This window comes from Hakea prostrata, chromosome 9, assembly GCF_041222555.1.
Source record: "Hakea prostrata isolate BN-2017 chromosome 9, UWA_Hpros_2, whole genome shotgun sequence".
NCBI classification, from domain to species: domain Eukaryota; kingdom Viridiplantae; phylum Streptophyta; class Magnoliopsida; order Proteales; family Proteaceae; genus Hakea; species Hakea prostrata.
In genome coordinates this window covers 21,774,767-21,786,953 of record NC_142608.1, presented here as the reverse complement: position 1 = coordinate 21,786,953, position 12,187 = coordinate 21,774,767, and the positions used below count along the sequence as shown (strand labels likewise).

Sequence of the window (12,187 nt, the reverse complement as noted above, 5' to 3'; positions counted from 1 at the left end):
GGCCGAAGGAGGCATATTGCCAAATATTTTGAGGATTGTTTGGAGAAGAATTGGAGAACCCTCCCTCTTTCTTGATAAATTTGAAAAGCATGAAACTGGAAAGAAGATAATTTAGTTTATTCTTGTTTGCTTCTACAAAACTCATTATTCTTTTTGAACATTGATTCTTTCCTTTATCATTTCATTGGAATATTTGGACTCCTGTAATCTTTTTATTAATTATTGAACTTGCTCTTGCTCTTGATTTATCTATACTTGCATATATTATTATTGATAGGTAAGACCGTGGATCTTGTGACGGATCCCACCCACGGATTGTCAGGCGGATAACTGAGACCAGCGGGTGGGGTGTGACAGTGACAGTGGCATTCTCTTGTTGAATTTTTCCATGTAATTCAAGAGCTAAATGGTCATGACAATCTCAATCGGAAATTAATAGTTTTGTATTTTGTTAAATGATGTCTAATCAGTATTCAGTTGCCCTATTATGAACAAGTTTGGATCTCAAACCAAACAAACCATGTCAAGAGCAAGTTAAATCTTGCATCAGCACCATTTAACCCATTTGATGGACTCCAAGGAACAAGGTTGGAGCAACGAATGGAATGATGATGGGTTCATCTGTAAAAAAGTGACTCCATAATGAAATCCTTATATCACCCAAATGTCAAATTTGAAACCCATTTAATTATGATTCACACTATATTTCTCATTGCTTATCTTAAATAGTAGACAATTCTTCAAATTTGTGGGAAGCCCAAATTCAACCTGGTTGGAACCTGGTTTTGGTCACATGTTGCGATGTGCATGTGGTGTGGCTTCCATCTTCATATCAACTGCAATGAGGTATTAGTGCATGTTTACTTGATGAGTGGATACTGTGTAATATCTTAAGTTAAGCCAAATAATGCTCATTGTTGGGGTCTTTTCATCATAATCTTCAATGTTAAATGGTGCCAAAAGGCTACCAAATTGACTAACTTCCAATTTTGAGATGAATCTAGCTAAGGGGACAAGATTAGACTAGTTAATAATCCACTCACAGAATCAAGGTAACCAAACAGTTTTTTAGATAGATTTATTTGTCAAAATCAGGAAACCAAATGGTTTTTCAGACAGATTTACTTGTCAAAATCAGGAGACCGAAACTTTTTTTTTTTGTACAAATGTGATCTTACAAAACCTAATTCCACGAAATCATGTTCTTTAGAAACATGAAACATGATTATGAAGCCGATTCCAGGGAATTGTGGAACCAAACACTACCTTATGCATTTTGTATAATTCCTAGTGCAGTTCTAGAGAGATTGTGATTCATTAGAGAACTCTAAATCAAATCCATCTGGATGATAATCATCGCTCCATGGATCTTTGCTGCTTTCGACTGGCTTGCTTGATGCAAAAAATTAAAATCCAATTTCCATATGAGAAATCACATTCTCATTTTCTTGATGAGGATCACATGATCAATAAAATGCTTCCAAGCCAACTCTTAGCCAAGGCAGGGCAGAGTCAGGACTCGGCTAAAGCCTTGGGTTGAGCCCAAAGGCCACAGACCGACCCATCATTACCCTGGGTTTATATAATTATACATCGAGTAAAATATTTTCAAGGATATTTATGTTGATCATATCCCCCTCCCCCTCTTTTAATAGAGCATTCAAGGATAAAAATGGCAAACAAATAGAATCAACCAGGATTAGAAAACAATTACGTTGTTAATCCAATTCTGCCCTTTATACATACATTAACTTCAGCAAAATCAACTGACTTGTGTTGGGGGTTGAACCCAATTTGAGTTTAGGTTCTTCCTTCAGCCAAGATCTAGCTGCTTCGTTAACAGTCAAGTGTTTTCCTTAGGTTTGGCAAGGATTGCCCAGACTGCAACATAAGACTAGCAGCAATTAATGCAGTGCACTAATCATGAACAACAGTCCTGAGGATACAGCAGCACATATAGTTAAGTATTGCTAGAAATCCAGGCACTTTTGAATTCACAAAAAATTCCTCATATTTTCTCAGTTAAGATTGTGATGTGATCATAGCTTCATAATCAGTACACAAACATGTACAAACATTAATATTAATAGATCAGATCAGTACAATATTTATTGATATGCATCTGGTTGCATGAGTTGATCTCCAACAATTGTATCGGAGTGCAAAGGGAAATCTTGCCTTATTGAGTTGGCATTAATCTCCGAAGCAATAATTTGCCATCATTTATTTGCTTGGAGTTGCAGTATGATAGAACATGAGCACAGACTAATGACGAACCGAAGACCACGAATTTGCCTCCACCCAGTTGAAAGCTATGGGACCAAGGAAAGCATCAGGAATGCCAAAGGAACTCACCAAGGAAAGTGCATGAGGTCTCAGTTCACCACAGAGCTTCATAACCTCTTTCCTCACTGCAGCAGCACCTTCCATCGACAGGTACCCATATCGAAGGAACGATGCATCCTCTTCCAGGCAAATCATAGCATACATAGACCTCAGCAGGCCCAGCACATTCTGCACAAACATTCAGATTTCCAAAAACAAAAAAATGGGTTTTCAGTTTTCCCCTGGAATGACATGCACCATTCACACATATCTGCTGGTTGAGTTAATACTGAATACACATAATTCATCGGTACTAAATTTGCATTTTGTAGTACCAAAAGAAAAAGAAAAAGAAAAACGAGGGTCGTCATATAGATGTACTAATGCCCATGATATTTCTTAATTCTCAATATATCATGTACAACAGAATATTGACAAGGCATGTAACACAATAATTTCCATCCTTGAAATTTTAGTAGGTGGAGGTGATGCTTCTCATGTCCAAGTCAGAGAAGAGAAAACTGGCCTGGTAGTGGAGGGTCTGGGGGGAAAAGGAAGAGCATCAAATTGAAAAAGCTAAAAGCATATTTACCACTTGGAGGATTATTATCCCTGTTTTCAAGAACAATAAGTGGGAGTCAAAGACATTTGATTACTTCAACTTCATTGTTTGCTGCAACTGTAGCAGCTAGAACAGCTTGTTCTCACAGGACAGAATAGCAGCATAAGAATTCTTTTATAAGGATTGTGGACCCTTGGCAGAGGCAAAGAAGCAAAGTACTGTTGAGGTTTTTATTTTTAATATGCTTACTAAGAGTGCATCCCACTAGTTTATTTATGAATATTAGACTTTATGAAATTTTTTTACCAATTTCTAATAACAGTTTCTCATTCCCAGTCTTTTGCTTCAGTTAGAACAATTGGATAATTAAGCATTAGCATCAAATGCCTCAGAAAAAAGTGTAACCCAGGAGTTATGCTGCAACTGAAATTTCATAAAAACTAGTTCATATAGTTTACCTTCACTGGACCATCTGAAAGGCCTGTCTCAGACTCAAGAAAGCTGTTTAGCACCGCACGTTCTGAGTATGCTCTAGCCAAGTCTTCTGCAAGTTGATAACTCTAGTGCACAAAAACAAACAGTAAGAGTGGCTCAGCTGTGTCCATCGATGGGTGCGTGGGTTTTTTTTTTTTTTTTTTGGGTGGGGGGGGGGTGAGAGAGGGAGAGCTTACCAGACTGAATGCATAAGGTTGGCTTTCTCCTTGTGCTTGACGCTGTGATACGTCAGTTGCGAAACGCTTCAACAAATCTCGTTCTCTCAAGCAACAGATATCCATCTGGTGCAGTCAAGAATAAGCCCATCTACCAAGCTATCTCAGTATGAAACAGAAGCCAGAAAAGATAGCCATGCATTACCTGGAACTTGGTGCTTCTGAGGACAGAGCTAGTAAGTTGGGCTGGAATTACTGGGGAAGGATCATTCATATGCTCCAAACCCAACCCTTTAATTGGTATTTTCTTTTTCTGAGCTGATACATATTCTGCAAGAAGTGCCTTGCTGACCTGGTATTTTACACATAAAATAACATGACACTGTTAGACCAATTAAAAGAAAGTTGAGGCCTTGTATAAAATCTGAACATTCTGTAGCTTGTTATTGAGTGCATCTTCTGGGTTATGGTTTGCCAAGAAGTAATTAGGTAATTAGTCTAATTTGATGAACCACTGACTTGAGTGGGTTTACAAAAGTGGATCATCAGCATGAAATAAGTAGCATTTGTTCTCAAAATTGTTAAAAATTGCCTCTGGTGTGTTACATTCTCAAAACTTGAAGAAAAAAACAATTCTCTGGTACCTGCTGCATCAACACATTGTTGTCTCCCTCAAAAGTGGTCTGAACATCATATTCTCCTTTCAAATGACCAATGCGATTTTCTGTCTTTAGACCTTGCCCCCCACAAGCCTCACGGCATTCCTGATAACACACATTGTAAGTCAGTGTGAGAAAACAGTTTCAGAAAATTGTGAACCATAAAACAATGTCTAGTTTGCAACCTGCAGCGTCCTCATGTTATGCCAGGAGAACATAGCCTTGAATGCACTGGAAACAATGTGGAGGTTTTTGTTTGTTGCAGGGGTCCTTTTCACATATATTCTTTTCAAGTAATTTGCAGCAAAACTCATAGCATAACTGCAGAGAAAAATGAAGAAAAATCTAAGAAAGATACTCCATCCATTTAAGCATGAATTGTTACATACAAGCAAAGCAGAGTAAGTGTGTGTCAAAAAATTTCAACAAGTTTCTGCATTTCTGTGCAAGTTTGCCTTTACTTTTCCTACTCTATTTACAATGGACCCTGAAGAAAATGATCAGGATTCAAACTCCACCAGTCAACTGAAATCACTATCAATTTTCTTCTCCACATCTATGTTAAAGCATGTCGTGTGTCACCCTTCCTGTCTGCTATAAGTATTTCAACGTCCATATGTAGGAACCGATGGCTGATTCTCAACTGAATCAGAATTCTAGGAAGTGTCTGTTCTCTAAAGAAAAACAGTGGTTACTTTCTAATGTGGATTGACCAAACATCCAAACAACAGCAAGAGGCTGGAGGATTTTGAATATTTTATCCTAGGACAATAAAGTTCTTTCGGTTGGTCCTTTTATTAACATGCAACTGAAAGGAAAGTAACTGTATCGTGGGCTCAGAGTCCAAGGCCACTGAAGTTGGAATGAAAAAGTTAAATAATAATGCTTCACAACATTAATCATGGAACCAAGAGATATCATATGTATTTTCTATTACTTGTAAATGAGGTTTTATCACGTCTGCATTACTGGTTACTCCCTCAAGTTCCCATCTTCTGTCCTAATAAAGATACCTCTCATTTACTGCTGATCATGGTCAGGGTTTTAGTGGAGGCCTGGTCAGTATTGTCGTTATAGACGCAGTTCTAATAAGCAAGTATTCAAGTCCTTTCCACCTACAATGAAAGTTTCATCATTTCACTAGGATTAGTATGCACACCAGAATCTCAGACCGTGAGATCTTTCTCAGGCAGTTTCTGATATCTGAGAATTAGACTCAAATTGAAAATCATTCTTATTTAGTCCTCCTGCCAATGGTAAAAAAGTTTTCTTGTGTCTTTAATATTAAAATGTTTGGAGATCATGTGGTGCAAGTCTCTACTAGTTTCCCAGTTTGGGAGTGGAGCCGCATCCAGTTCATCCATATATAGGTTTCTGATTTGGAATTCAAACTATTTGTTAGAATAACCATAATAAACATGTATTTGACAGTTCCTATTTACATTCTAAGCCCATTAATGATGTCAATCACAATAAAATCCCCTAGTACCAATGGTCCAACACATATGTAACCTAACCCAAAGCCATCCCATCAATATAAGCCCATATATGTAATCTTCATGCACGATGGTTGGATTTGATGATCCAAACAAACGACTAGTAGATCCAATGCAAAAAAGAATGACATAAACAGTGAACCAACCAATCCCACACATGTCGAAGATCCAGTTGGCCCTTTTTAACACAAATATGGACCAGATCATCCAATCTATACAACCCTTGCAACAATGGTGACAAATTTCTGACAGCACTACAGTCAGCATAAACGAATACTTTCTAATACTTTCCCAATTATGGGCGAAGTATTTTGGATATAAGAAAACTTAATGTGTTCTATATGATCTCATGTAAGAATCAGACTAACTATCTGGAAAACTGGCTATCAAATTTTTATTCCGACAAAAAACAGCTCAGTGAGACACTTACGTCTTTGCAAGAAGTGGTAAAAGTCGTTGTTGATGACTCGGGTAATCAAGTAATAGGATTTCAGGCCCACTTGATGACAAAGAGAAGGCTCGCCTTGACAATGAATACCTTATGGCAATAGCTAAGCTAATCTGGATACAGGAAATATTAAAGAATAATAAGAAACCTCCCACTAGAAGGAAAGATAGATACATTAGTAGAAAGACCTTGTACCTTTGACATGTAAATTGCACTGACAGCAATGGTCACCCGACCTGATGTCAATGGGGCTAGGAATGCTCCAAATCTCTGAAACAGAGTATAAACATATAAGTATATCTTTAACATACTGAAAAAGGAAAACCTTCCTGGCTATCTTAATTTTCTTTACTTCCTCTGTTCCTTTCTGTTTTCCCTTCTAAAATTTGCGTGTACATGTGCAGATGCATGTTTGCTCTTTTCAGAAAAGGAAATTCCCTCATACCTGATCTGGATCTTTTATTGCACTTTGATATTGACCATCTATCGATACATCAGCAACAGAATTCAGCAAGTTCTCTCGAGGGATCCGTACATTGTCAAACCTGGAGACAAGTAGTGGAATGCCATTTGAATTCACAGATCTTAAAGTTACCAACTTTTCAGCACAAACTAGAAAAACGAAAGAAAATGGAAGAAATTACCAGATTCGACCATTATCTACACCATTCAGACCAATTTTGTGACCACAATCAGCTATACGGACATTTGGACATACATTTCCATCAGAATCTCTGATCTGGGCTATGAATGCATGGACCCCCTGATTACTCCCATTTATAATGAGTTGAGAAAAAACTACTGTATGGGTGGCATGCTACAACAGAGAAAATAACTTATCTCAGTATAAATCAGCACATATAACTGGACACTAGGAAACAATAAATTAGGGCGTCTATCTTGTAAAATTAGCTTCTTACATTAGCAGCTCCCCCAATCCAGTATTTCTGAGCTGATTCACATGGGGTGTTAATGACGAATTCTCCAGTGTTTGAGTCATATGTAGTGACTGTCTCAATCCCGCGAACCTGAAAACAATGAACCAAAAACTAATTTCTGATAACAGCAGGGAGAAAAATAAAGAATATGAAAACATTGATCTAATCAATTGTTCTTTTAAGCTCCCATACATTACTTCCATGTCCTAGTTCTGTCATTGCGAAACAACCCTTGACCAAATAATTCTCACTGTCCTTCAACCACTTCTCATGATGTCTCTTTGTCCCAAAAAATTGGATGGCACCGCCCCTGTAGTCAATTGGGGAAGAGTGGTTAATAACACCATCCATTAACTTGAAGAAACTGCCTCTTCTACCATGTATTTGCTGAATTATAGTAACATTTTTTGGATTCTCTAGCAAATAAAAGTTAGAGAAATATAAATCTAATTTTCTCAGAAAACTTTGTTTTCATGTAACTAGCACAATCCTTTTAGATTTATGACATTTGCAGCTTGACATTACAATAAGTAAAGCAAGTGATGATCACCACACAACGGAACAAAATGAAAAGAATAAGCTAATAACAGTTTCTCACTCCCAGTCTTTTGCTTCAGCTGAGTATTTGAGTAACCCAAACAAAGACAAAGGAGTTGCTAATAATGTATAAAAGGTATCATCTCACAATGGCACTCAGCAGTGAATTTCATCATTTGTATCTGACTACCAACCTTTATTGATAGCAAAAACCAGTTCCCTTAATTTCCTAGAAACAACAAATAATTTCCCTCTCATTGTGCATCTTATTGCATTGTACACATTGTGTTTTACTGCGTAAAATTCTCTGAGTTTTATTCTCTCTGTCGGGCAACTTATGAGTTTATCAGCAAAAAGGCCCTGTCTTACCATTTCCAAACTTTCGGAAAAAGCACATTGATTGGATGGAACAAATTCCACTTTGATTTCTGAGTAAGTTAGACAAACGAAGCACTTCTGCAAAATACTCTTAATAAATACGGCTTGATGGACAACTCAAACTTTCCAAAGCCAAAGCCAATCAAGCTAAGAATACCTGTAAGACGGTAGGTAGGGAACTCATACCAAGCAAACATAGATGCTTCCTTAGAAAAATTTATCATGGTAGACACTAAAAACAACATTTGTTTCAGATAGATGCAGTCTTTAACATGCTTTTTCAATGAAAGTAGCATGAAACAAGAATTTCAGAGGGCCACTCAAAATAGCTAGAGGGAATAAATCGGGTTAAAGGGTAAGTTAAGAAGCTCAAGAAGAAGCCCACGGAATTACCAGAGGAAAAAATGAACACCAAGCTTAATAGCGAGTGAGTGATCGTAGATACCCACAACATCCAACAAAGCCAACTTCCGCAACTCCCCTTCAGGAGTTCTATCAGTTAACCAACCCTTAAAAACTCCTCGATCCAAAAGGAACGCGATTCTCTTCATAGTCATCTCTCTCTGTTGCTCCATCGATTGGTTATAATCCGGCGAAACCAAGAGCTTTCCTCCAGAAATTCTGGGGCAAAATAGATTACTTTGCATTACTAATCCAAATAACCAATCTCGCTCTTCAAAATTGTGCCCATCCATCAATCTCCTCATCTCTCTGACATCAAAATCGAACTTCTCCGAAAGTTCAGGAGGAGAATATTGCAGGCATACAGAAGACTCAAGAGATTGAACAGGAGAATCCTTCAGTTGTTGAAGATGTCTGGATAGAACCGAAGCTCGCCATGAAACTCGATTGGTTGAAGAAGACGATTCCATTGATGTCAACGCTTGAATGAGGTCTTCTGCTACAAACCCAGAAGCAGATGAAGAGAATGGAGGGTGTTACCTTGAAGTAGACTCTAAAATCACGTTTCCAACAACCCAACAAATCAAAAACAAAACACAAATAAGAGACCCTTGGCTTGTACGAGGAGATTTATATTGGAAGATTTATATTGGGATTGGTGGGGAGAGAAAAACTGAGCGCCTTACGCACCCTGCTGATTTTAGTAATCTGAGTTGGTCAATTATTAGAAGGACCTTAACTGTTGACCAGAAGCTAGAAGGGATACGTAGCACATTGGTCTGCGTGTAGATATCTTGATGATCATGTCATTGCTTTATCTTGAACAGATTCTTGTACTTTTCTCGGAGAACATGTTTGTGAATTTGGATGAACATTATTTCTGTTTGGTTGGGTAAAAATTTAATTATATCCCCAAACTGGTGGTTTTAATGATTCTGTTTGGGTTGGTAGAAATTTAATTCGGTCACCAGACTAAAAGAAACTATTTAATGGACATCAATTTCATTAGGGATCAAGGCTCTTTTTGGTATCAATTATCATTATCCATTAAGCTTATTTAAAAGAAGTAAGTACAAGAATTCATTATTGGACAAGAATGAAAAATGGTTTGGTGAATTTTATCAAATATAAATTATGGAATGAAAATTAAGTTTGGTATATCAAAATAAAAAATTGTTAGAAAATGATAGGAAACAAGTGAGAAAAGAGAAAAAAAAATATATATATGATTTTCTTATAAAAGAATGTGTATTGACTATTTTACCCTCATCTTAATTATAAAATTTTAAGTAAGCATTTGCATAAATGAAGAGAATGAAATTATCACCATAATCCTAATAGACTTTGTGTATTTTCGATTTTGGAGGCTTTTCTATTATTTTAAATAAAAACAAAACTGATAATAGATGCCAAACAATTTAAAATAATGAAATTTTCTTATAATTGAGAATGATAATTGATACAAAAAAAAAAAAAAAAGCCTAAATTACATGTAAACCCAGTGGGGTTACAATACTTCACTTATTTTTTCCCCTTATAAGCGTTTGAGTTTTGGAGTTAATTGATTAGGGGTGAGATCAAACGGGAGTTTAGACAAGTGAGCTTCCCTTTTGCAAGTGAAAATCCTAAGCTAGAAACAAACACTAATCTAGAATTTCTTCTGGTTTCCTTCCGTCGCCGAAGTTTTCCATTTTTATGGACGGATTTGCTATTGGAGTTTTCATCACAAGATTCGATCGACAAAGCCATGATCCTCTAGCTAAGCTCTCCAAGAACCTATCCTACAAATATGTGTTGTACCTGCTTCCTCTTCCCAAGTGCTTGTTGAGAACTTCTACCCTCCAAACATTTCCCCAATGGTCGAAGTAAGCCTTTCAATACCTTTTCTTCTCTTCACTTCGTTGCATTAATTGCTTCTTAAGCATATTTGTCACACCCTACTCAGCCGAATCCGTTCATACCCGAATACCCGTGGAGATGATACACTACAAGATTTAAGTTCACAACCAAATCTATAATACAACACGATATAGTATAATTAAGAGCAAGAAAAGATTAAAGTGGCAAGTACTAATTAAGTACTAAAATGTTATTACAGTTATCCAATATTTGAAATCATAGTCATCATCCCAAATTAGTCCAATTAGATCAATTATCATATTTTAAGGAAATGTTGTATATCAACGGAAGTCTAAGTTTTTGAGAATGCTCAAAAGATTAAGTAGTGCCTTCATTTATCGACTATATGAGAAGGATGTAACACATAGATATAAGGTCAACTACTATGTCATAAGATATCTCAAGATGTCTCAGAATTGTTGGACTCCATAGGCACAGTCCAAACAGGCACATGACTCGCTATGTAGTTCCTTGTCCTTTTCTGTGGGTCGCTTATAGGATTCAAATAGCGGCAGATTCTCCAAGAAAACAGGGTCCTCATAACCTGTAGTGAGATCTAAAAAGAACATATATATAAAGGAATGAGTTCAACATAACCATATATCATGCATCAATCACACACTTCCATAAGCAATCCATGTATAGTATATAATGAAATGAGTGAATGAATAGGTATGCAAATATGCTTCTAACTCTAACAATGGGATCTCTATGGTAGACACGTATTAAGTTATACAACAGTCTCCTCTAGGTAGTCTTGTCACTCTCCCAAAAGGATAATAGTACTCAAAGGTTCACTAGCCAACACAGACACTTATTGATCATGTACCTAGGTCTAAGTGAATGTAAGGTCACTAGGTTAATGGGTGAACCCACAACCCTAGTCAATATAAAAGTATGGGTGGATAGTGTCCTACCATCCAATCCACACATTCACATAATTTCAATATCATAATTCAAGTAATTTGAATAATAAATAAACATAATACTACATTACCTTCCGTTCGCGCAAAGTAGCATGCAATTTACAATAGATACAAGATAATATTGTAAATGAACATTTAAACAACACTAATAAATGCACAAGATATGGCAATGTGTTTTCTCACATGTTAATGTCAATAATACTCTTCAAAGTCCCAAGAGATTCACCAAAGAGGGTGCAAGAAACTCACAATTTACAATAGATACAAGATAACAGTGTAAATGAAGATTTAAACAACACTAATAAATGCATAGGATATGGCAATGTGCTTTTCTCACATGTTAATGTTAATAATACTCTTCAAAGTCCCAAGAGATTCACCAAAGAGGGTGCAAGCAACTCAAAATAAGCCTAGAAATATGATAAATCAAATGAGCAACAATCGGGGATTGACCAGGGGTCAAAGGGGCCAAAACACACACCCAACATAGGGGGCATTTAATCGAGCCTCCTAGGGTTGGTCGATAGCCCTTGGGCGACCACCCAACCTAGGGTTGCAACCAATTTGGTCGATTTCGATTTAATTTCAAAATCAACTCAAAAGGGGGTTTTGGGGTCTTCAATAGAACAACAATAGGATCCCCAAACACCCTTCATTCATCCCAATTAGTTCCCAAATGAAAATCCCCAATTTAGGCTCTCTATGTTTGCTTGCGGGCGTCTTGGAGAGGTCCAAAATGGATTCAAATGCAAAGGATTACATTAACCAACGTTCAATGGGGTTGGGAGGCATAAATGGAGGTAGAAAGGAGCATTCAATACTACCCAATATCAACAAGCACCACAACATAGCATTCAATACCCATAAATACCTTCAAAGTAGTTGGAAAAGAAGGTTTCATGAATGCCTTACCTCTACACTCATTTAATGTGATGATTCACGCTCAGATGATTCACCACGTGCAAGG

The 12,187-nt window shown here is 37.0% G+C and overlaps 1 protein-coding gene across 3 annotated transcripts; it reads right to left on the bottom strand.

The window, feature by feature from the left end:
* Positions 1-1,524: 1,524 nt before the first annotated feature.
* Positions 1,525-9,026, bottom strand: LOC149004998 (acyl-coenzyme A oxidase 3, peroxisomal-like). Of its 3 annotated transcripts, none has more exons than XR_016175551.1 (14): positions 8,387-9,026; positions 7,271-7,388; positions 7,061-7,168; positions 6,785-6,957; positions 6,586-6,685; positions 6,336-6,410; positions 6,123-6,253; positions 4,382-4,517; positions 4,182-4,301; positions 3,743-3,889; positions 3,559-3,663; positions 3,346-3,447; positions 2,179-2,514; positions 1,525-1,936 (listed from the first exon to the last, which is right to left on the bottom strand). XR_016175551.1 is itself a non-coding variant. In XM_089168425.1 (13 exons), the coding sequence occupies exons 1-13, from the start codon at positions 8,863-8,865 to the stop codon at positions 2,266-2,268; spliced, it is 2,043 nt and encodes a 680-aa protein (XP_089024551.1). In that variant the 5' UTR covers positions 8,866-8,930; the 3' UTR covers positions 1,972-2,265. The 3 variants fall into 3 exon arrangements, 1 of the variants encoding a protein (XP_089024551.1); XR_016175552.1 differs by having other exon boundaries at positions 1,526-1,881; XM_089168425.1 differs by lacking the exon at positions 1,525-1,936 and having other exon boundaries at positions 1,972-2,514; positions 8,387-8,930.
* Between the last annotated feature and the right edge of the window lie 3,161 nt (positions 9,027-12,187).

Bases quoted from the DNA above. Each gene is read 5' to 3' on its own strand.
- LOC149004998 (XM_089168425.1), bottom strand. From the start codon at position 8,865: ATGGAATCGTCTTCTTCAACCAATCGAGTTTCATGGCGAGCTTCGGTT. The intron at 4,518-6,122 runs GTAAGTGTCTCA...TTTTCTCTGCAG, and splicing joins TTACCACTTCTTGCAAAGAC to TTATGCTATGAGTTTTGCTG. The intron at 3,664-3,742 runs GTAATGCATGGC...TGACTGCACCAG, and splicing joins TCAGAAGCACCAAGTTCCAG to ATGGATATCTGTTGCTTGAG.